Source organism: Drosophila gunungcola (genome assembly GCF_025200985.1).
Source record: "Drosophila gunungcola strain Sukarami chromosome 2R unlocalized genomic scaffold, Dgunungcola_SK_2 000012F, whole genome shotgun sequence".
Lineage (NCBI taxonomy): Eukaryota > Metazoa > Arthropoda > Insecta > Diptera > Drosophilidae > Drosophila > Drosophila gunungcola.
The window spans coordinates 1,197,241-1,223,427 of NW_026453170.1; the positions used below are offsets into that span (position 1 = coordinate 1,197,241).

Here is a 26,187-nt window from a genome sequence, read left to right on the forward strand (position 1 = left end):
TCTCAGAAATCAATGTGATGAATACGTCAAATGGCACGGGTATGGCTCCCAAGAATACAGCCATAGGTCTAGACGTCAGGCAACGGATTCATGTGAAACGCTTCGAGAACAAGTAATGAAATCAATACCCGCGGCACATTCTTCAAACACCACGCGTGAAACTTTGGAAAAACAGGCCCATTCCTTTTTGCAACAAATAAATTGTGACTCTCCAATTTTGCCCGATTTCCCGAAAGAGCAGTTGGAGTACATTTTTTAGTTTACTGTACGTGATTTCTTATAAATAACCTGTTATATTCAAAATAAAAATGCCATTTAATTTAAAAATAAATCTTAAAAACAGAAACCGTTTACACAGGTACCGTTCAAAAGATATGCTATCTGACTTGATGTCATAATTTGCTGCGAAGGGCGTTTAAGCCCCTCCCATTCGGGTAAATTAAATAGCATTTTAATACATTTTCATCATTTTTGATGCTTGCCATGATGACTTATATACTATCTGCAACAGGAAAACAACTTTTGGGAATGTTTCATGCTGATAGCTTCAAAACTGAGAGACAAGTTTGCGTAGAAACGAACAAACGGACAGACGGACGGACAGACGAACGGACAGACGGACATGGCTAGATCGACTCTCCTTGTGATGCTGATACATAATATATATACTTTGCAAGCTTTTGACTGAAATTATAATACCCTCTGCAAGGGTATAAAAACAATTTTTTGGCCGGTTGTGCCTTATCTGAGCACTTGGCGCAATTCAAATTGTTCGTTTTTTCAGGGAGATTAAATATTTAATTCATTAAACCAAAAGCAACCACACTCCAAATCAACAAGTTTTAAAAATAAATTTTACTTTTTGAATACATTTATTGTACACCAATATGTTCCACATTAAATGGCGATATCATGTTCTTTTTATTCACCCTTATGAACGTACATACTTGACTTTACTATGCTGTCTTGTTCTTGGAAAATGGGATCTTATAATGTTTTTTTTGTTGGAAAATATGTAGGCTTTCGACCGGTGCACTAAATTTTTCACGCAAGAATTCCCAGGAAGTTCGATTCCATTATCTTTGCAAATTTGCAAACAAATTAAAATGTTAAAAATTTGTTGATAATTAAAATATTTCCAAGAACTAAGACTCATAAAAAAAATTGGGACCAAGATGCAGTGCCCCGCACGATTTCCGAGAAGTTTGATTTAATAATGTGTACAAAATCCAAAAATTCCTAAAATTATAGCAAGCTAAACTTTAAAAGTTTTGTGATAAGAGAGCATTTCAGTTCCAAGACTGCAAAACTAATTAAATGAATGAAATTAAATTCCCCGCAATATTTCTACGAAAGTTTATTTTGATTAAATGTTATACAGTTCTGCCCGAAATGTATTTTTGGTAAAAGCTGGGCGAGAGAGCATAAATTGCCCGGGACATCTGAAATGTTGATCCGTTGTAGCTTGTCTGCCTTTCTTCACCAATAGTTCTTCCAGTTCTGCACACTGCAAATTATTTTCATCATGAAGATAAATACAATCTCGGTTCTCGTGATTCTGTGGTGCAGTTCATTTACAGTTTGTCTTGCAGATGAAACTTACGTTAACATTGAGTTAACGCTTCGCACTATAAGCAATGTTGTCGTGAAATACAAGGAGGAATTGGATTTGAAAATTCAATTTGTCCCGCTACAGGAAACTATTAGATCAATAGAAATAGCTATGCGCAGCTACAAGGGTACGGCTAAGTCCAAGCTAAGAGAAATGAAGGCAATAAGTTCCGATGCTCGTCAAACCTACTCAAAATGTGTGGGCCCGGTGTTCGAATGGTGCCATTCGAGTAAACCAACATTTGGCGTTTATATAGACTTTATTAATAGACCACTACTGTCTCAAAACGAAATATGCATCTTAATAGGAATGGTAACTGAGTCCATGAATAATGGCTTGAAACTAGCAGACAACTCACTAAAGTTATTGTCAGAAGTACAAAGCAAAATGGTAAGACTCCAAGACGTGTTGGATGAGTTAACGGACGATATCGAAGAAGATTTCGGTCCGGAAGGATATTACGGAAAGGAAAAGGTGTCTTTGCGGGAAAACTCTTTGGAAAAACGTATTGTTATTTCGACAATTTTTGCTGCTGTCATTCGAATCGTAAGAACCCCGTTCGGACGAGCCATTTTCCTTGATGTGTTCATTTATCATGGACTATGGGAAGTGGTTGAAAGCAACAAGACAACCTATGAAAAAGAAATACAAGTTATTGAAAAGTTTTTTGAAACTTTGCAAGCAAAAGTGACAAAGGCAATGGAAATAACAAATCAGGTCGTTACAGACTTGGAGAAGGAATCATATAACTTAAACAGACTTCATGGGACCATGTCCGGCGCAAAAATAGTAAGTAATATAGTTGAGTGACTCGGTAATAGGTAGACATTATACTGTTTTTTATTTATAAAATGATAGAGTTTTCTCCCCGATGAAGTGATTATATTTTTCACAGCATCGACACGAAAATTAAATTACCAATGTCCGTCTGCTTGTCCTAAATAAAAATTTGCTAATTTTTGCAAGACCTAGATTGTAATTGGTAAAGCCCTTTTTATTACACAAATATTATTTGTCTCAATACTAAAAATGCTTTAAGTCTGAGTATTTTTAAATAAAATTTCTATCGCCAAAGTGTTCCAGGTCTGTATATTATGTAGGCACATGAACCGAGCGTCTCAAAGACGGAGTGATCGGCTAACCAAAGTGCTACAGAAATCTTTTACTACCGAAATTCCACACACATTGGCTGTGAATCTGGGTGGAAGATGTTTTGCAACACACCTATTAAAATATTGATCTTTTAATAATTTAATTCATTTTTTTCAGAGTGCTCAAATGTTAAATTCATCTTATCTCCGGGGGAACCTTGCTCATAACTTTGTGAATCTCAGAAATCAATGTGATGAATACGTCAAATGGCACGGGTATGGCTCCGAAGAATACAGCCATAGGTCTAGACGTCAGGCAACGGATTCATGTGAAACGCTTCGAGAACAAGTAATGAAATCAATACCCGCGGCACATTCTTCAAACACCACGCGTGAAACTTTGGAAAAACAGGCCCATTCCTTTTTGCAACAAATAAATTGTGACTCTCCAATTTTGCCCGATTTCCCGAAAGAGCAGTTGGAGTACATTTTTTAGTTTACTGTACGTGATTTCTTATAAATAACCTGTTATATTCAAAATAAAAATGTCATTTAATTTAAAAATAAATATTAAAAACAGAAACCGTTTACACAGGTACCGTTCAAAAAGATATGCTATCTGACTTGATGTCATAATTTGCTGCGAAGGGCGTTTAAGCCCCTCCCATTCGGGTAAATTAAATAGCATTTTAATACATTTTCATCATTTTTGATGCTTGCCATGATGACTTATATACTATCTGCAACAGGAAAACAACTGTTTTGGGAGGGGCTTAAACGCCCTTCGCAGCAAATTATGACATCAAGTCAGATAGCATATCTTTTGAACGGTACCTGTGTAAACGGTTTCTGTTTTTAATATTTATTTTTAAATTAAATGACATTTTTATTTTGAATATTTGGGAATGTTTCATGCTGATAGCTTCAAAACTGAGAGACAAGTTTGCGTAGAAACGAACAAACGGACAGACGGACGGACAGACGAACGGACAGACGGACATGGCTAGATCGACTCTCCTTGTGATGCTGATACATAATATATATACTTTGCAAGCTTTTGACTGAAATTATAATACCCTCTGCAAGGGTATAAAAACAATGTTGTAAGATAAATTTTTTGATTAAAGGCAACAGAACATATGGGAGATAACCTTTTAATCCAAAACGAAGACTCTAAAAATTTCTTGAGTTCTAACTTAAATGTAACATAGCGCATAGTATAACCAACTGAAGTATAACCTTTAAAAGTTGTATATTTCATATCCTTTCAGAGGAATACGAATACTTATCTATGGAAACTATACAGTTCGTTCTTGGTTATAACATTAAAAATGTATTTCTTAAAAATTCCTTTTTATTTTGGCATATTTTCTATAATAGAGCTCTTACCTTTGATTTATATAAAATTAATGCCGAATATTTGAAAACATACAAGTTCTTTAATCTTATTATACCCTTGCTGAGGGTATTAAAATTTCAGTCAGAAGATTGCAACGCAGTGAAGGAGACATTTCCGACCTATATAGTATATATATTCTTGATCAGCATCACTAGGCGAGTCGATCTAGCCATGTCCGTCTGTCCGTCCGTCTGTCCGTCCGTTTCTACGCAAACTAGTCTCTCAGTTTTAAAGCTATCTGCGTGAAACTTTCTCAAAAGTTGTCTTTCTATTGCAGGTAGTATATAAATCGGAATGAGCTGGATCGGACGACTATAGCATATAGCTCCCATAGGAACAATCGGAAAAATAAAGAATATTTAATAGCTGCAAGGGTATATGAACTTCGGCTTGCCGAAGTTTGCTTCCTTTCTTGTTTAAAATTGTTTTTGATTTATTAATAATTTGTCAGTTCAGAATTACGATATCATGAAGCTGTCAAATGTTTTTAAACATATACTCAAGTAAATCATAATTTTAATGTTTTAAAGAGCATTTAATTTTTGCAATAGCTACAAAGGTATATAATCTTAGCCTTGACGAAGTTTGCTTCATTAAGAACATCTATCCAATTTTGCTAACAAATATAAACCTCGCTGCCATAGTCGATACAAACTTTCCAAGAAATCTTATTGTGTATTCCAATTTAGTCCCAAATTATTTGATTAGACTTGTTATCTTGAAAAAAATGTTCAGCTCAGAACAATATAAAAATTTCTTAAAATTTTTAAAATTCCACTTAAGCTTGCTACGTCGAATCAATGTTTCGCAGAATACTGGCGGGGTAAAAATATTGATCCCAATTTATTTAATAAGTCTTGTGCTCTTGGGAATATTTTTCTTATCGCTAAACGTTTGAAGGTCGGCTTGGAATAATATTCTTAGAAGATTTGGCTAATTCCTTTTCGCTGACTAATTGTAGAATAAATCGAAGCGGCATACCCGAGAAACTTGCGGGGTGAATGAATAGTAGTTTGAGAAAAAGTGACATTTGAGTGACATTTTCTGCATCAGGGAGTTCATCTGCACTGAAAAACCAAACTTGTCGATTTAAATTTGAAAACCAGTTTTATTTCGAAAATTCTTTTGTTTAAGGAAATTATTTATTCTTTGGATATTTCACTAAACTTGATAAATGAAAATGATTTGACTGCACTTTTGACTCGGGAACAAACTACTAGAATCCAAAAAATACGAACCCTCTGTTAGGCTTCAGATTAGGAATCCCAAAAAATACAATTTTATTTTCCATTGCGTGGTTATCCATATTTTTTTGGGTGTTCTACTTTGTATTCCTAATAGAGCAGTTTAATCTCGTTCGCTGACTAATACGATTATGATTTGTGAACAGCACACATGCAAAGCCTCATCAGATTAGGGTATATAAAGCGCTTCACTAAGGCTAAACAGTATTCAGTCTTCAATCAGCGGTCGCAATGAAAACTTTTTACGTGGTTCTCTTGTGCTTTTTTTCTGCTGTGACAGTTCTGGGTGACCAGGAGGTCCCAGACTTATACATCAAGCAACTACGTTTTCTTGACTGTTTTCTGTCAGAAAGACATTTAACTACGTTTCGGGAGTCTAGAGAACCCCATACGCAAAATACAGTCAGCACTTTGCGACATGCTCGGCTCCAATACACACAACTTATTGGTCATATTGTACAATGGTGCGAAGAAGTGAATGCAGTTAGAGTTCAGCCGTATGAAGGCGCCCTTGACGAAACAAGACGAAGGCATGTATTTAATGCACGGGATATACTTTACAGAATGTTGCAATCGATTGAATCCATATTGACAAACGACTCATCACCAAAAACAAAAGCAACAGATAATTCTATTCAAAGCGGCACAGTTTTTGAAAAACTTCAGCTCGCGAAAAAAAACGGTTACTGGAGGTCTCAGTGCAATACAAAATATCTCCCTAAATGGCAGTGGGGCGAAGTGTGCGTCCATTGTGCATGATATTTTAAGCGAGACTATGGAATTGCTCAATTCCATAAATCCAAACGACTTTAGATCAGTCAACTCATTTACAGGCGGTGTTCAGGAAAGCCAAGTGACCATGCCCATTCGAGAAAACTCAAGAACGTCCGTTAATGTTTTAGCAAGCGCCAACATTTTTAAACAGCTTCAGCATGCGATAAGCATTATCAGAGCATTAGAACGAGTATTTTCAAACAACAGTTTCAACAGAGAGGCTGCCCTTAGGGAATGCGTCCCCATTCGTAGTAAATCTTATCAATGGTGAGTTAAGTTATTACTATTAATCTATTGAAAACGTTCAATTACCTCACATTTTCTACCTAATTTTAGCTACTTATATTAATTTACATTATTAGTATACCGTAGCAGCTGTCAGGGACTAATACACCAACTATACTGCCATCCAGAACCGACATAATGAGGACCACTTCAACCAGATGCACTTTTACTCAACCTGGAACTGTATGTGAAGTTGATTTATCAAAGAGATCAATGATGGACTTGATGAATACATATCAATTTGATAAATCCGTCGCAGATTTTATCAATGGTATCATTTCTAATCAACTGAATTGCAAAAATCGTTTGAAACAATTCATAAAAAACTCGTATTATTTGTGGCAACCTAAAGTATCGCAAATGAAAACTGGAAATTTCTTAAGAGTAACCTTTTGTGGACCTAATAATATTTTAATGACGGTATTGACAGAATAATAAATGTCGTGAAATAAAAATTAACAAATTAACTAATTTTGCTTTTATTATTATTTTAATGATGTGTTTACAAAAATTGACCAGGACTGCAGTGAAAGCGTTGCAACTATTTACCATGTCGGCTTATACCAGTCTGAGCAAATGAAAATGTGAGGGATAGGGTTTAAACTTTTTTCCCCCTTTTTTTATTTTTTCTGAATCAACAATAGGTTAAGGAATTTTAAGCCAGTCCGAGTAAAACTAACGACGTTTCAAAAGACAGGCCGTACTACCAGATTGTTCACGTAAGAAAAACTTTAAATCGATTTTCCTGAAAACGTCTTTTTTGAAGTTTGTGAACATCAGAACTCAAAATCTACTGAACCGATCCTTTTGGAAATTAGAGCAATACTTCTTCACATAAATCAGTAGGTAATCACGATGAGTTTTTTTTTCTATTTTAATATTACAAATTAACCGCAATCGCGTTATTCACTTCAAGTGGCTTAAAAAAAACTGAAAAAGTATTATTGATTACCTCGAAAAAATTCATCAATTTTAAAATGCATATTAATTTTTTTTTCTGATATTCCGGTAATAAACATATGCGTTTTTTTCGCCTTTAAAACTCTACCCTCCCCTTAAAGTTAGTTCTTTTTTATACCCTTGCAGAGGGTATTATAATTTCAGTCAGAAGTTTGCAACGCAGTGAAGGAGACATCTCCGACCCTTTAAAGTATATATATTCTTGATCAGCATCACTAGGAGAGTCGATCTAGCCATGTCCGTCTGTCCGTCCGTCTGTCAGTCTCTCAGTTTTAAAGCTATCTGCATGAAACTTTCCCAAAAGTTGTCTATCTATTGCAGGTAGTATATAAGTCGGAACGAGCCGGATCGCACGACTATAGCACATAGCTCCCATAGGAACAATCGGAAAAATAACTTTAAAAAAATTATAACTTTTCTATTTTTTTTTTTTTTTTTTAGTTTTTTCGACACATAGTAATGGTTAATTATTTCAGAATTACGATTTAAATTTCATCAAAATCGGACGACTATTGCATATAGCTCCCATAGTAATGGTTAAATATTTCAGAATTACAATTTAAATTTCATCAAAATCGGACGGCTATATCATATAGCTCCCATAGGAATAATCGGAAAAAAAATACAAAAAAAATTGTAACTTTGCTGTTTTTTAATTTTTCTATTAGTTCTTGGACATATAGTAATGGTTAAAATATTTCAGAATAACGTTTTTAAATTTCATCAAAATCTGACGTCTATATCATATAGCTCCCATAGAAATAATAAAAATATATAAAATAACTATCTAATTGATCTGAAAATCATCATAGCTTCAATGTTTTTAAACATATAAGCAAGTAAATCATAATTTTAATGTTTTCAAAAATTTAATTCTAGTAATAGCAATAGGGCATATGAACTTCGGCTTGCCGAAGTTTGCTTCCTTTCTTGTTTAGTTTTTTTTTAGTGCTTCGAGATATAGTTATGGTTAAATATTTCAGAATTACGGTTTAAATTTCTTCAAAATCGGACGACTATAGCATTTAGCTCCCACAGGAACAATCTGGCTGGCATAGGAACTATCGAATAATTAAGCTGAAAATCATCATAGCTTCAATGTTTTAAACATACACGCAAGTAAATCATAATTTAAACGTTTTCAAGAGTATTTAGTTTTTGAAATAGCTGCAAGGGTATATGAACTTCGGCACGCCGAAGTTTGCTTTCTTTCTTGTTTAGCTATGCTTTAAAATGGTCGATGCTTTATCTAGACCTCCTTGTTTTTATTTTGTTTTACCAGCACCAGAGTTTGTTCGGCTTTCGTCTGCCCCGTACTCACTTCGTTATCTTGCGGCGGCAGCTGGTTCAGCAATTGCTTGACACGATACTTTTCGCCAGGACTGTTGACGTAGGGCACTTTGTCGTCAGGCAGTTGACTGAAGTACAAGCGGACCTGCAATTGGAAAGTTGGTTTAGCTTCCGGTTAAACTTAAGATCTATGGAATGTGTGCCCTTTAAGTCCTATCGAATTCATCGACTGCCACAGGAGACTCTGCACAGAGTCGCGAAAGTAAAAACTGTCGCAGAGCGCATGAAAAGTTGAGTTTGAGAAAAAGTAAAAAAAAACTTAAGGCCAATCTCTAAGGTTGTTTGGCTTCTCCCAGGGGCTCTTATGCAAGCCTCCGCCCGAAAAATAATCGACAGGCATTTCAAGCTCTAATTGCCGCCAAATGTATCGGCAATTTAATTACAAAACGCTTTCGCTTTCCACCAGATGCCGATGGCGATTCGGTAGCGATAATTTTTTTAGCGTGTAATTAATGTGGTTTCCCGACCGATTTCCTTAAGAGCGCTAGTGGCCAACGACCAGACATTGAACTGGATTTGGTTTTGGGAATCCGATTGGGAAAGCGTGGAAAATCGAACGAAATCAAAAGCTGGCAGCGGGTGGCCCGCGGCTCGAAAAGGCAACCACCTCGCCCCACATCACATCGCATCGCCGGGATTTCACTTAATTAGTTGCGACAAATCGAAACACATGTCGGGGATGATGACGGTGCTGATGATGCTGGCTATGTTTTAGGTGCTACACTCTAAAAAAGAATAGCCCGGAACCATACTAAAACGAGCGTGATTTCAGAGAAAGTGATTTCAAATAGAAATATTTCAGCTTTGAATCTTCCATAACATGATCAAAGACGAGTGTTAAAATGAATTTATTAAATACATTACGAAAACTTTTGTATGCCTTGCCTATTGCGTGACGAAATAACAGAATTATTTTATTTATACTTGGTACAAGAGCATTTAGTTATGGTTGTTTGACGATATGACAGAATTGTTCCATTAGCATTGGCTACAAGTTGCCTTACGAAAAAAAAAAAAATAAAATAAACGTATCTTCAAAAGCCTTGTAAATGGAATTGATATGTTGGCAATTGGCTTTAGTTACCTAATCAGTAAAAGATAATAATCGAGATCGGAGGCATGTCTTACCTGGTCGGGGCGCAGACCCGGCGGCACCCAAGTGTACTCCTCGAGGGCACAGCCACTGTCGTCGTCCGACTGCGAGTTCCGCTGGAAGTCCAGCTGCTGGTGGTGGCTGTGGTGGAAGCCACCACCGTGGCCCGCCACCGCCGCCGCCGACTTGTAGCTGGCGGTGCGGAGCGGCGAGGGCGAGGCCACCGAGTTGAGCGGCAGATGGCTGGGCGGCTGGCAGTGGCGGCGCTGCAGCGGCGACACAAAGGCACCCGTTGACCCCGGGCCTCCACCACTGCCCCCGCTGACCCCGCTGCCCCCACTGCCGCTGGAGGCGGCCGAGGGCACGTCTAAATTGGACGTGGATGCCACCTGACTGACCGCCGAGTGGGATTGCGACTGCGACTGCGACTGGGGGGCAAAGACCAGGCCCGTTCCGCCCGCCTCGATCTGCAGCAACTCGCTCTCCGTCTGCGTGTAGTAGCTGCTGCTGCTGCTGGGCGGATGGTGTTGCTGCTGCTGCTGCGGCTGTTGCTGCTGCTGCGGGGTCTGTTGCATGTTGCTGGTGGAGCGGGGCGCGGGCGTGGGCTTGAATTTTCTGATGGCTTGGCTGGGCTGGGTGCTGCAAAACACAAAAAAAAAGCAAAACGAAAGAGAAATCAATATGAGGTGTCCATATGAGGTGTCTTTTCTAGGCTTAAGAAGTAAAAACCTCTAATTATAAGAAAGCGCGGAAGCAAAATTCGGCGAGCCGAAGTTTTTGCACCCTTGCTGCCATTCCATTCTTTAAAACAGCAGTATACCCATTTTTAAGCCTAAACGTTTAAGTTATTCGATCGGATTTTAATTAAATAACAAAAAAGCAAACTAAATCTATTTAATATGTCCAAATGAATTTAAATGAAATTGAAAATTAAAGAAGTTATAATTTGTTTTAATCATTTTTTTTTTTTAAGTTTCAATTTTTCCCAGGGGAGCTATACGATATTGTCGTCTGATTTTTATCAAATTTAAGCAGTAATTCTGAAATAAAAAATCATTAAATCGAAAAACAGCAGTTATTATTTGTTTCTTATTTTGTTTCCTATTAAGGTTTTGGCGAGAGCATTTGTATTGGTGTATATTTTTGTGTAAAGTTTTATTTCAGATGATTTTTTAATTGTTTATTATTTAAATACTTTTGAGCACCTCCATTTAACAACATAACATTAATAAATATAAATAAATCAATTATTTAATATACACACAACATATAAGATAGTCGATGACCCCAGCAGCTAGTACTATAAGTTTTAGTTATAGTTTTTAAACAATTTAAACATAAAAATAAACAAATGAATAAAAAAAAGAACATAAAACTTTATTAGCTAATAATATTTCTATGTCACAAGGCTTTTGACTTTCAAGGCCTTAGTTTTAGCGCGCCCATTATTCTTAGGCAACAGCACTCATAACTCATGGCTGTAAACTTTATCTGCGGAATGCAATTCCGCCTAATATGCACCTTAATCATTCTTGACTCCATCTGCCCGACTCATTTGCAATTAGACCGACTAGCTGGACTAGCGGGAATCGTATTTTGTGTGAGTGCCAACAGGCATTTCAAATGACTTCTGAGTGCAATTACGAGCGCAGCTGCATGCGTGCAGTTGTCCAATCAAATCTGATGAAACTCCGAACCCGAAATTGCAGACCCGGCAGCGTCACAAGGTTTTGTTGCTACTCGCTTGACCGCTGCCCACAGCGGAATCTTCTTCGCCGCCGCTTTCTGTTGTACTTTCACTCGATTTGTGGCACGCTGCGCGATTATGCAGCCAAGCAGAGACAGCCGAGAAATTCCGGCACATGGCCCACGGAGGAGACTGCAGTCGCAGTCCGGTCATGTTTCAGCCCAAAGCTCGGTTTTTTCCTACCTGTTTATGTGGCAATTGAAGTCATTTGTTTGGCTGAAAGTCGGGCGAGCGCCGCGACTGTGTGAGGTGTGTGAGATATTAAACTGTTTCATTCGGGCCTCACATTTGTATATCAAATTGCACAACATTCAGAGCATGAATAACAGCCAGACAAAGCCATTAGGCCTTCCAACATTTTCATATACTAATCAACGTGAGAAGAAGGCCCGGCTAATTTGCCATTCCACCGAAAGGCGATTTATCTACGCTGCTATGTGGCGTATGCAAATTGAAGACATCTCATCACAATCGGAGCTTAGCCTTCTGCTAATGAAGCAAAGCCTACAGAGCGGCGGAAAGTGAACGTTTGTGCAGGTCGGAAAGACGGCAGGTACGATACATTACCCACATTGGTACCGACGGATGATGACCAGGAGCCATTAACACCTCCGTACTCAGCGCCACTGGAATGGCCCAGCATGTAGGGAGAAAGTTTGCGGCCACTCTTTTGTTTTGGTTTTCCAATGCAAATTTCGTTTGGTATCGTGTCGGTGCCAAAAGCTGATCGATCACAGATCGCAGGGTACTTTCTAAACCGTTTCGGTCGGGATTGTCCAGGCCATAACAAAAACTGCCACCAGCCAGGGCGTAATCTGTCACCCAATGAATTGGGAATTGTGCGACTGACTTTGGCGATTGACTTTGATAGCGGAAAACAGCGGCCAAGCGCCGGGCTAAGAAACCGCGCCAGATCACATCACATCACATCACAACACATCAGATCGGATCAATTCAAATCAACACAGGTCCCAGTCGCAGCTGCCGAATATGGCCAGCAGTTGTTTGGCTGCCACTTTTCGGCCGGGGACGGCCTAGACGGCGGTCGGTTTTCTCTTTTCGACCAGCGAAACCTGTTGACGTCTTCTATGCGGTTTCCATACGGGTACTGACTGGGTGCATGCGATTTCTGCACCGAACACCAGGCGCAAAATACGCAAAAATGCCGCCTGACCAACTACGGACCGCGGCCTGGACATACACATAAATTTGGGTTAAGAAGATTTTGAGTTTATTTGGTTTGATGTCTGTCATTTCCTTGATGGCCTGTCGCAATTGCACACGTCTGAGGATAATTAAAAGTAAATTGTTTGACACTCAAATCGGATGGGAATGGCCTGCGAAATATGGCTCTGTCGTTCCACAACTGCCAACTGGCGGTCTTTTCGCTTGGCCAACATCGACTAGTGGCCATAAATTTCGGTGTTTTGAAGACACTTTTGGGAATTATACGAGCTTATCGGTGTTTGAGTGCGAGTGAATGCGCTGGTTGAGCTGAAAATGTCTAGAATCGAGTTTTAAAAAGGGAATATCAATATAAATTGATAACTTTGAAGAAGGTATGACAAATAAAAAAAAAACCGATACTGTTTTGGGTTGTATGGTGAACAAACTTAATTGATTCAAGGACGGGCCATTGAAAATATCATCGGTTAGCTGCTTTCCAGGTGCAAGAAATTACTTCCTACATCCATAGCTAATAACAATCTCTAATTTATTTCGCTGCTTTGTATGCTTTGGCTGTTTCCAAAGCCGTGTGCCGCCTTTTCTAACTGCCACACCGCTCCTTTTGATTCGATTTCCACATCTTACAGAGCTCAACTACGATCTGATCCAATCCGAAACAATCCAATCTGACGCGCTGCTTATTAACGGACTTTTCAGCAATTTCAGCACGTTTTGTGTTGCTCAAATGCCAAATCCCAGCTGTAATAATATCTCAATTATGTGCAACACCACGGTATCGATGGCATTTCTATTCGTTCCACCGTATTGCCGCAGTGTTTCCACGATTTCATTAAATTTTAGACACGCAGTTTCCCCAGAAAAATTCGCAGCAGATACACGTAACTGGTTCAAAATCATTTAGGCCTCTCACAGAACCCGTTTTCCGATGGGGCCACCGATTCTGGGAAATGCTAAATGCACTACGACACAGAACGGCTGCAATTGAGGCACTTGGAATCGAAATTAATACGTAACATGCTATTCTTAATAATTGAAAAGAGTCGAGGCAGCCAATCCGCATTAAATTACTTTCACAATTGGCCCAAAGATAAACGCCCGTCTCGGCCAGGTTAAGCCTGGCATTAGGCCTAGTACTGCCTGATTATCCATGACCAGCACACGATCTTCGATCTTCGATTTGCAATATCTGTGATCTGTGATCTGTGGTCCCCCATCCAGAATCTGGCCACGGGGGCGTGGCAGATCAGGTCTGGGCAGGGCCTATTATGAAAGCTCGTGCATTCGCCCCCCCAACTCGTGACCTTGTTGCGTTGCGTGTTCCATTGTCTGGCCCAAAACGGCTCCCCAAACGGAGCCCCTTTAGAGCGCCGCAATTTATTCCACTATGCAGCCGACTTTCGGGTTAAACTGCCGCGTTTGACTGGCTTTACGTCACACGAATAACCCACGAATAACATCTGATTCGAAACCGGGCAGTAAACAAAAAATTCCGTACATGCAATCGCGTCATATGTTGCACGTGTTGCTGTCGCTCAGCATTTTTATGCATTTCGCTTGGCTTTTCAGCCTCAGCTTCTTCGCTTTTTCTTTATGGGTTTTTGTCCGACATGAGCACATTTTGTGTGTGCCTGTGCCTGTGCCTGTGCCTGTGCCTGTCTGCAGCTCGACTTCACCTGGAATCGGGGTGCCTGGACGGGGATACCAGTGGGTCTGGGACTGGGAGCCAGTCGGGCCCGTTGCACAAGTTCCTAGTGCTCGGCGAGTGTGTGTGCAGCACCGCCTATTTAAGTACCGCGTGGTGATTTAGTGCAGCGTTACCGTTAGGCAGTACACGTTATTCACTATTCAGATCCAAGGCGACCAAGGCTAGTGATAAGCAATAAGCTGCCTGCAACGCCGCTGACAGGGGCGGGCGCTCGAAATTTTTTAGGGGGCTTAGGGAGCAACTCAGGCATGATTTCCACAATAAGTACTTTGGCTAATGATTTGCAGTCCCATTGGAGTATTTGGATTTCAAGAAACTTAGTTAAATTGAACCATATTCATAGCCCTTTTCAGACGGTTTAGAATAAAAAAATGTTATCTAAATGTCCTTTTAATGAATTTGATTTTCTTTGTAAGGGGGCTTGAAAAATATATTTGAGAAATTGAGTTAATTTGACCAAATTGAATGTACTTATGACCAATTTTAATGTAATTAATTAGACTATGTCCCGAAAATAAATATAATCTAAATGTCCGCTATTATGAACGGTAATCATTTTTGTCGCTTACAAATGATGATTACTTTTTTAAAAATTAAAAAAAAGCTCAACAAATTCGAGAAGGCAATGAAAATCAATTAAATGGTAAACCTCAAATGATTAAGAGGCTGTTAGAAGTAAATGATTTTTAAGTTTAAAAAAAAAAAAAAACAAAAATAATGATAGTGTTCGGTTTCTGGTATTTAGCATAAATTATGTATTTATTTAGTTTTAAATTTTAGTTAAATTGTTTAAGCTGTGACCGATAAAAATGAACGGAGTGAGGGACAGTAAAATGTGTTAAAAAAATAAATCAAATTAAAAAACAGAACCGTTTTTCTTTGCTTTATTAAGACTTTTAAAGTATTTTAAGATCTTTTAAGACAAAGAATCAATATTTCAATATTTAATATTGCCCTGTCCAAATTATGTTTGGGGTGTCTTGAGCCCCCGAAAACCCCATTCCGGGAATGCCACTCCCAGAAATAGATAGTCAAGTCGAACAAGAGCATCGTAGTCAACGGCTCCAGCAACTGCATCTGCATTTTCAGCAGCGGCTAAAATGCATAATTAATCGAGGGGCGAAGGAAGAAGCGGCAGCCAAATGCACTTGGCCAGCCCACACTCGGAGTTCGCGATTTCGAGAGCGAGTTGCTGATGCTGCTGCCGCTAATGTTGCAGCATTGCATGTTGCATGTTGCTGGTTGCTGGTTGCTGCATGTTGGTTGCTGTTGGTTGCATGTGGCATTTGGCATGTGAGGCGAAACAGAGCCGAAGACCAAACTCCACTCAAGTGGGGTTTGAGTCAAGTTTGAGCCGAGTCGCCTTCCGTCGTCATTAACAGCTTTTGCTTAATTTTATGCAGCCAGCCGATGCCACTCCCCCTTTTCGGCCCACCGCCCCCCCCCCCCCCCCCGGCCGCGCTGTCAACAACTTTGGACACGTTTCAGCGATTTTCATGTTGCATGGCTCGCTCTAATTTATGCAAAATGCTGTTCTTCTTCTGTAATTCAGTTCGTGTATTCGCTCGCTACTTGTATTGCTCTGTTCGAGGTATTTTTTAGCGAACTTCAATACTTATGGCCAACATGTTTGCTGGCTTCATTAGTGCCCCAAGTTGATGGCCAAGTTTTTGTGTGTTGATCTTTCTGCCACATTGATTTCCCTGATTCATATGGTTTTAATTGCTTTCGAACAGAAACATATGCTTTCAGGCCGTTCCGATTGGTGACGGATGGCATGAGCCGGGCTCCGTGGCTCTGAACTCGTTCCCAGCATACAATTGAACCATTTAGTTAGCTTTGAATTCCTGGCCCAAAAGATTACTCGCCAGCGATACGAAGCTCCCACAGGTCTTAGTCTAAGACATAAATTAAATATCTCCTCTAATTTGATGTGCTCCTCTTAATGATGATGATGATGATTGAAGCCGGTGATAAATGTAATTGCTTTCTTGGCAACAATCTCTCCGTGTCTCTCCCATCAAATTAAGGCACATCAAAGCAGAGATTATATTTGGGAATCGGAGAAGAACTCGCAGAGAGGTGCCCACAATAAGTTGATTAAATTAAAGTGCGTTAAAATCCAACGAAATAATTGACGCAACCCAAGACTGTTTTCGTAGAAGCCCAGTGAAATCGGAGGAGCACAAAGAACGTAGAACAAAGAACGCAGCCAAACAAAGCTAAACAACAAAATAAGAAAAAACGGAGTTGAATTTATTGTCTGTGTTCGTATGACAGCCAAGCAAATCCAACCGAGCGTGAAACGCGAGCAGAGTTCCAAAAGATGGATGAATGGATGGATGGATGGCCAACAGGTGGGCAGGGTATTGGCTTCACCTGTTGGAACGTGGGAATCTAGTTTCGGCAGCGACCGCCCCGCGATGGCCAAAAGCAATTACCGAAAATAGTGTAAGAGTCGCACAATCCCTCGGGCAGCGTTTTCTGTTCAAAATTCCCTGCGGTTGCAATGCACTGCACTCCGCTCACCTGAGTCGTCGCCTGAACCGTCCGAGTCACCTGGCCGTGACCGCAGCTCCGGAAAAGGCAGGAGTGCAGCCATCTATGACCGCTCTGGTTCGACTCTCTGCTCCGACGATCTGCAAAAACGGCCAAAAGGATGTTTGGTCTCATAATTAATGACGGCATGAATGTACATGGTACAAACAAGAGGCTCGAAACGTCGATGGGTTGAGCTGTTTTCTCACGCACTACGAAATTTCAATTTTCAATTTCCAATTGAAATTCCATTGGGGCGTAAACGGATTATCTTTTGCATGCGTTTGATCAGCCGCCGAGACTTCCTACATGAAACAAGCGGACTTACGGACAAGGAGACCTGCGGACGAACGGAAAAACGGACAAATGGACAAATGGACAAATGGACAAACGGACACATGGACCAACGGACAAACATGGCTAACTGTAACTGTAATGGCAATCGCCATGCCAATGTCAAAATCGTGTAGGTCCCCGCTCAGAACATGACAACTGACAAAAGCAACAGCGTCTGACAGACAGCCGACAGGGAGTGAGACGGAGCTATTGGGGGACGGGCAGAGGAACAGGGACAGGGACAGAGCAAACAAACATCGGAATCAGCATCTGCATCAGCAGGCAACAACAACATTTCAATTAACAAAAGACCAAGCAGAAGGGGAGCGCTGGGATGGAAGGCTGGGTAACGTCGTCTTCTAATCGCAGCCTGTCAAAATAAAGTTGTGTGGTGCATCACAGGGAAACCTCCTTGGACCCGAAGACAGGCCACACTGGCAGAAATTGGGCTGCTGGTGGTTAAACAGCGTATTGTATAATTCCGACCATTTTCTTTAGGCCACAACTGGACATCTGTGAACTATTTTAAGCCAAGAAAAATACTTGATTTCTTTATGCCTTAAAAGCATCAATAAAATTGATTTAAAAGTGATAAGCAAAAAACATTTAACTTTTACTCAGATCAGCTAAAACTACACCGCCATTTCTCCCAGTGCACCGACCAGTCTCCTGCAACTTCTAGCCGCATTCATGTGTATCTGCTAAAATGCGCAATTAAGTCATCAAATGTTTGGCCTGAGTGTCCAAGCGACTTGACACTGCCACAAGCACACACAGTCATTCGAAGAGCAAGACCAAGTCGGAGTCCAAGTTCGCATTAGACTAATGCATTTGGGTGCAACCAGGAAGCCACCATCCAGTCCGGTCCGGCATTCTGGTCTTGTTATGCCGCAGAGAGGGAATCTGGGCAAAGCCGAAGCCCCCACAGCCAACTTTTACTGCTTCTGGCCGCGGCCGACTGCTAATGAAGCCTGAATGGCCGGGCCGCGAACAGGATCTTGTTAGAGCGTCTGGGCGGAGAACGGAGAAAGGAGAACGGAGATCACAGAACGTCCCCAGATCCGTTAGGAACTGGCTCCAATTTATCAAGTGCCATTGCTAGGGCCCGGCCAAAAGCCCAGCGGCGTCTCATTAACGCTTCCACTCGCGTAGGCGGTGCGACATGTGGGGATTCGTCGAAACGACTGCGGATTGATGCTGACGATTGTGTTCGAGTTGACCCAACTCACGTCCTATCTCGGTACACAGAAAAAAAAACGATACAATCGAGGGTTCCGTCGCACTACACAAACTCAGGCCTAAAAGAAGGTTCATACCTGCATATCACGTCGGGAGATTTCATTCAAATGTTACGATTAACATAATTTTGCATATATAGCAGATTTTTGCCTATGATTATAAGAGTGCTAAACATGGCATTTAAGACATAAAGTAGGTGAAAGCGTTTATGGACAATAACGTTGGTTTTTAAAAAGCAATAGTAATTAAAAAGTTTTAATTAACTAGACTTATCATTAGCTCTACTTTTTAGTAGCATTACTTTTAAGAAATCGAATGAAACATTTTTGCAGTATCATTACTTCTTCGACATTTATTGCAAAGCTTTATCACTAGCATTGCTTTTTTTCAATGCTAATTCAATTAAATTTTATGCGCATTACTTTGAGAAATCTAAAATACTTTTCTAATTGAATGAGTACTGCTTTAAAAAGGTAGTTAATTAGTCACAAATCTGATATACAATGACCCATTAACGCCTTGGATAACGCTAAAAAGGAACTAAAAGCCTGTCTTGCATACTTTTAATTTGCAGCTCTTTTAGGTAATTATTTTTTTCGGTGCAAGCGTAGCCGTTGCACAGTGGTGGATGTACCGGGACTGGCAACACGTGTTTTTTCAGCCAAATTGCTATCTGGGATCGGCAGAGTCGAAATGCATCTATCTGCGAGCTGGCTTTCTCCGCAAAGTGCCTCTCAGGTGGGGGGCGAAATTAATTTGCGGAAATCTCGACTCGAGTGGCTAAAATATTTCAAGAAAACCACGATTATCAACTTGAATTCCAGCTTCAGATCTGTGCGGGCGATTGGTGCGATCGGCGGCCAGACACTTTCACAAGCTGTTCGGCCAAGTGACATTTGTGCCAGTTCGCTGGCTCGCTGATTTGCATTTGGTTCTGATTAGGTCGACGCCGTCTGATTGATGGCAATTTCTAAAGTTTGTATTTATAGCGCTCCCTTGAGCAGTCGAATCGGTGTGTGGGCGCAATGCCATTTGGTAATTGTCCAGCCCGAAGTTGCCACAATTTGGCAACGATTTGTAAGCGGAGTGACGGCACAAAATCGCGCTTTTATCCGCTTCCCACCTGTATTTGACCAACAAAGCGATGGCCATTAAATTAATTACATGCGGCTGCGCACTCCTCCGATTTCAATTAAACGTAAATTACGAAAATTAAACGCAACAAAGAGGCAAACTGGTTATGGTTATCGGCGTTGCCGAATCCCAATCCTGATCGTGGCTAGAACACTTAACTTGGTTTACACACGCGGCGCGACCTCTGGGCCGCCTCTGACTTATGGCCACTAAATTGCCTTCATCTTTGATCATGTGTGTATTGAGTTCCTCTGGAGTATATATATATAAATATGGCAAATTGTTGGCGGGGCAACCGCAAGGGGCATCCGAGGAGAAGATATAATCATAATCCGCCTGGAAGAGCAGGAAATATAATGAGCCTGCAAAGCTACGCCCTTCAATTTAGCGAGCCCCTCAGGGCCTGCTTGGCTAATTTTATTTGCGGTTTTCGATTTTGTTTCATAAACACATTTTCAGCTTGGTAAAACACCCCCTCCCGCCCTCTCTTCAATCACGCAACTTTTTGATTATAAATTGAATTTCCCCCTACTCGAGGCGAAATCAATCAACTCTTCTGTCTTCTTTCCCATTCACTTGTAAATCTTGTGTTTTGTTAATGCGTTTTATGGATTCACGATTGGGTGTTGAATCAATAAAACTTGCGTTCTGACTTCTCAGCCACTTTGGGACAAAGACTTGGGCCCATCAAGATGGCTTATACAACACTTCGGCTTGGGATTGTGTCACACTCTCCGGAGGGGCTGAACTTTCTGACAATCCATCTAGTTTCGCTCGCTGACAGCCAAAGAAATTGCCCATACGCCCCACGAAAAAATATTAATTAGAAAATTCATATGTTGAAGAAAGCCGAGAGAGCAGAAAAATCAGCTTCACTTCACTGGAGCGCGGAGCATTAAAGGGGCGTTACTTGATATGTCTGCGAATCGGTTAAAGTCAGATTAAGGCCCATCCCCCCTCAAGCCCCCCCGCGAACCCCCCGTGTTTGTCGGCCTTTTGCCATTTCAATTAAAATTCCATATATCACGGCCAAGAGCCTTTCGCTCCAGCCCCAACTACTGCGCACATCCAATGCAATTAAAATCAAATGCGTAGCTCATTTTTAAATCAAAGCAAATCGTAAACCGATAAGTCCGAAGTGGACCACCCGAGAGTTGGCCGACTAGCCGCTTGCGTTTTTGCCAACTTCAATTAGCCCGGCTGAAAGGGAGGGCCGCCGGCCGACCTTATTTATTTACTTTATTGTTGAGACCCTCAGGGAGCGGATTCCTATGCAAAGTGCTGTTCTGGCTGGCCAGGCGCTTAATTACGCTTTAAGTAGCCGCCCGTCAATATTGATTTTGGTTTATTTAAACTGGGAATTTAATAGCCCCAACTGATTGCTAATGGACCGTGTGGATCTGGATGTGGATGTGACTGCAGTGGCTGGCACAGAATCTCACATTACCAAGTTCTCTTGGGGCGAATTTATGACACACCATACACTCCTGCCACCAACATTTAATGGCCGCACCCAAAATCAAATCTAATTAACAGTTTGCGTAGATTTATGAACAGAAGTCCCTTCAAATTAAGTATGCGCGCGGAATGCCAGGAGTACAAAGAAGATCGCCAAGATACAGACAACAGAAAACAGAAAACGCTATCGACGCAGGGCACTCAGTCAGGCGGCAAAAGAAGAACTCAATTTATGCAGTCGACGCATGGAATTTATGAGAATGCAGCATCGCCTCCTCGGGCTGGATGCAAACACAAAGTGACAGAGGAGAGCCTATGGAGGTTGGCCATGGGCCCACTGCACCCGAAGTTGTGCCAACTTCATTTAACTGGGCCTGTTGCCACTTAGCTGCATGCAATTCATTTGCCCAGTTAACAAAACTCGACAGGAAGGGCGCGGGAAAAGCACGTGCTGGCCACAAAGTTGATAAATAACTTTCTTGTGTCAGTTTTGCAAATGGCCGGGCATTAATAACACCTTCTTAGCGGGCTCAAAGATTCGCCTCTAGCCGACAGAGCCTCTTATGCCGGATTACTTCCACCATTATTCGACGGCGACCTGCCAGATTTTTACTTTCAGCACAATTGAAACTGATACGCGTAGCTAACCACTGTTGTTGATCAGGTGAAAATGATAAACTGTCGTATATTTATAGGCCGCTAGAAAGATTTTTATAGGGTATTAACCAAACATTTAGATGATTACACAATTTAAGTAATATTTTTAAAAAACAATGTTAAGTCTGGAATATCGGACTATAATTTTTAAGTTACCTATTAAACCAAGCCCAAGACAACACTATTGTCCATTAGTTTGTTATTTTTAAACAATTGCAATTGTACTCGGGGAATTGCTTGGCCTTCATATTTCTCTTTCAATAAGTCCGACTTCGGAAATCTCCATTGGTGGAAAGTTGCAGACCCACATTTTCAACGGCAGCTAAAAGGCATTAAGCTACCCAATTCTAAATCACTAAATCACTAACGTGTGTCGGAAATGTAAAAAAAAGATTATTTTGCTAGCCCATTTTAATGTGCACTGCTTTGCCCATAACTTCTGGATAGCCCATTTCATTTAAGAAACCATAAAATATGATTTCAGTGATTAGAAACAAATCCTGCGGCCGAAAACAAGGCTCGTATAGAGCTATTAAGGAGTCATTAAATTGGGCCATAAACTGCCGACTGTATCCCCCCACCAGGGCGGCGTTTTATAGTCACTTAAAGCCGAAAATGCAAAGCTCATCAAATGGATTTCAAATTAGTTGGCCCCCAGATTTCCCCCAGAGAACTATGGCCATTGGAGATGGGCCAGCGGATGACTTACAGTTTGGCTGCTGGCGGCGGCGGTCTCTTTGAGTGGCCATCAAAGCGGGCCAATTGTTCTTCAATATCGCTGAGCTGGATATCGTCGGCAATGGCCCTGTTGAAGTAGCAGAAGGCCTCGCTGCGGCTCCTGTCCACCTCGATCAGCTGTTCCGTGTCCTTGGGGTTCGGGTTCAGCCAAACGGCGTTTCGGTTGCGGCACAGGTTCAGGTGCCTCAGATCCCCGACGGGAAAAGATACGGCTTTCTGCTGCTGCTGGTGCTGCTGCTGGTGCCCCTGGATCCTGGCCAGCTGGGCTGGAGTCAGGCTGCCGGTGAGCATGGCCACCTCCACGTCGTCGTCGGTCTCCCCGTTGCAGGAGATGCCCGAGGAGTGGAACTGTTCCTCGCTGCTCGACTTCCGCTTCTCGCAGCCGGAGGACTGGGCCACAGCCATGGCCAGAGTGGGGGCTGGCGACTGGTTCGGTAGCTCCAGGGCTATTTCGTAGGGTGCCAGTGTGATTCTGGGCCTTGGCTTGGTCTTGGCTCGCACCGCCGACTTAACGATGCACTTCGCGGGTGGCGGATTGCTTCGGCCCTTGGAGCAGGTGGGCTTGCCACCTGTCTTCCGGGGCGTGAGCTTCGTCACCGTGGACAGTCGGGACTGCTGTGCGGCGCCTATTTGTGGCATTTTGGGTGGCAGCACTTGGTCCGCCGGCCGATCCCTGCTGGCCAGGCGCTCCCGCTCCCGCTCCCGCTCCGCCGACACGGCCCGGCGGCGACTCCGCCGTATACTGGGCATGTTGCGGGGGAACAGCTTGCCCGGCTCCGCCTGCGAGCTCTTGGACAGGCTGTCGCAGCTGCGGTGGCGCGTGGGGCTGCCACTGCTGGCCGTGGTGGTGGAGCTGTCGCTGATCGTGGTGGCCGTGTTGGCCAGCACCGAGGAGCACTCGCTGAGGTTGACTATGTCGCGGTAGTTGCGCGACTGGTCCTGCTTGCCCACCTGCGGCAGGCGGATCTGCCACCAGCGCTTCTTCGCGAGCATGGCGCGCTTCAATCACGGTTCGCGGGCCAATCAATCAATTGACACATTAACAGTACAAACGGGGCTGGCATGCGGCCTACTGCAATTAGTGTCGCCAGCAATTAACGGGCAATCCGATTGCTCCAGTTACGTGCACTTGCACTCGCGATCGATCGGTAGATCGGTTGTTTGCTTGGGTTTTATCGATTTGAGAAACTTCGCGCAAGAGCAGATCGCGAACCGCTCGCTTCGGGGCTGCTCAAACAACTGAGGATCGTGTAGAAAGTTGATGGTGTCTTTGGCTATTGGCCCGGTTGGTGCAGGTCAAACTCACCACGTGGGCAGCCAAACTCACCACAGCGCTCTCCGCTCTCATTCCATGGCGAAAACAAGTGCAGGTAAAACAGGTGCCACCTGAGTCGAGTGGTTTTCGCTTGAGTGCTTCTGATTCGAGCCGCAATCTGGTTGCGTTTATTAGCCAGCAATTGGAGTGGCCGATTCTGGTAGCTGGTTCCGCTGTCTTCGGGCCATTTGACACATTTTAGGCCGTTTAGTGATTGACCCATTTCAATCGCGGCCCACAAGGGAGGACGACGATTGCCAGTGGCCCCTGGGCGCTTTGTTGCCACATTAGCGGCGCACTCATAGGTGGTCATTAGACTGCGGGCCACGTGAAAATGTGGTAATCAGGCAAGGCCCCTCACAATGAAACTCATCCGGGTGCGAGTGGCAGGTATAGGAGTGTTGGAGTTAGCCAATGGAAATGGACAAGCGAATAAACCAATCAGTGGAAATTAGGGTTTGTGGTTATCCCTGGTGCTGCATGGGAATCTCATTTTGTGAATGTGGTGGGAATGGGCTTAATGCGCTTGAAACTAATTACACACATTATTCAATTAACACGCAGCTACTAGTTGATACCAATTGTGAGGTAATTGTGGGGTCGTTGCATGTAACAAGCAACTATATCGCAGGTGTAATTGATACTTTTTAGAAAGCTATTACAACTTTTACTGTACGAGAACTTAAATATAACACATGTATCGGGATGCTTTCTTTTATAGTAAATACTTAAAATTCTATTTAAAGATTAATTGTCTGCCTTAGTTAAAATTACCACTTAAACATTTAAATCAGTTTAAATACGAAAAGTTACAACTATAGTTACTTACATTTAAACTTCCAGCTGAGTTGCCATCGCGTAGCCCGCGCTTAAACAAATTGTGTTACCAACTGCAATAAAAGACGAAAGCAAATAAATTAATTTTCACAATTAAAGTTAAATATTTGCACTCTTTTCGACACTCAAAAGAGTGATGAACGAAATTGCCCAACTAATTGAGAGCAAGGCAGAGAACAGTCAACATGAAACGGCAGAAAGCAAGCGAAATAAGCAAAGTGACTGCCAAAGTATTTTAATTGCCCGGAGTTTGCCCCCAAAAAAGAGGGGGCGTCAAAACTTTATTTGACAGTTGAAACAACTGAACAATTCATGAAACAATTTTGATTAAAACTAAGACACACAGTCTCCGACTGTAGAAATGTCAGCAAAAGCAGTTGGCAGATGCCAGCTAGCAGGTGAAAATGAGTACACGGAAAAAAAAGAAGAATAGCAACCGAGCTTAGGATACTTTTATTTTATTGCTTTTAATTCATTGTTTATTTATAATTATTGGGATGATTAAAATGTTTTCTTGAAAGGTAATCTTAGATCGTTCTAAAGAAAACCCAATCTTGGCCTTTTTGTTTGATCCTTACTCAAAATAAGTAGTTTCAATTTATCAGTTGCCATTTAATTATGTTTCTTAAATAATTTCGACTGCCAAGCCTTTTTTATGTAGGCTGTGCAATAAAGACACTTGATCCCAATAAAGCTTTTTTATAACTTTTAGCAAAAGCAGTAAATGCTAGTAAGGAAGGTAGAAAGAACTGATTTACAACAAAAAATAAAGAATTTAAATTTGTTTGAGTGTACTTGAGGGTACTAACCCCCAGATTGCGGGAGTGGCCAACAGGTAAAAGTCAGCGTCATCGCAGGAGCACAAAAATAACAAACGCGAAAGTGACGCTAGTAAAACAACGACGATAATATCCTGCAGAGGTCGTAAAAGTTGAGATTTGAACGTGCAGCGTACACGTGTAAGTCAAAAGTTGCCCCCGGGAGTTGGGGGCGTGGCAGTTTGGCACAGCTGCCGCCACTACGCGACGCAAGATGGCGCTGCAGAGCACTAAAAAGTATTAAAACAATTTACACTTTGTAAAAAAGCAACAACGCGAGCAATAACATCAACTGTTGTGCGGCTTGTGGCACGTGTTTTGTGATGATGGAAGGGGAAGGGGAAGGGGAAGGGGAAAGTGGGCTGTTTCGTAGTTGTTTTTAATATTTTTTCACTTGGCCCACACAACATGGTGCCCTGTCATAATCATAACTGTATCTCCGCGGGAAAGACCACAATGGGAGCGAAAAAGAAGGAAATAAAATAAAATCAAGGCTGCCGTTGACAATCGCGTTATCATAATTCTTTTCTGCTAAATTCAAATAGCATTTTCGCCTATTTGCATAAACAACGTGAAAGTCGTAAAGTGAAAAATTGCAAAATATATATAAAGTATAAGCAAATGGGAAATTGGGGAATGGGAAAGAGAAAGAGAAAGGAAGAGGCGAAA

General features: G+C 41.7%; 1 protein-coding gene across 1 annotated transcript in view; it reads right to left on the reverse strand.

The window, feature by feature from the left end:
* Positions 1-23,796, reverse strand: part of LOC128255911 (protein espinas) — a 40,344-nt gene extending 16,548 nt beyond the window's left edge. Inside the window, exons 1-3 of the mRNA XM_052985827.1 lie at positions 22,520-23,796; positions 9,844-10,447; positions 8,687-8,800 (exon numbers count right to left, since the gene is read on the reverse strand). Coding sequence (XP_052841787.1) covers positions 8,687-8,800; positions 9,844-10,447; positions 22,520-23,541 — 1,740 coding nt within the window. The 5' untranslated portion in view covers positions 23,542-23,796. The remainder of the gene's footprint in view (positions 1-8,686; positions 8,801-9,843; positions 10,448-22,519) is intronic.
* Between the last annotated feature and the right edge of the window lie 2,391 nt (positions 23,797-26,187).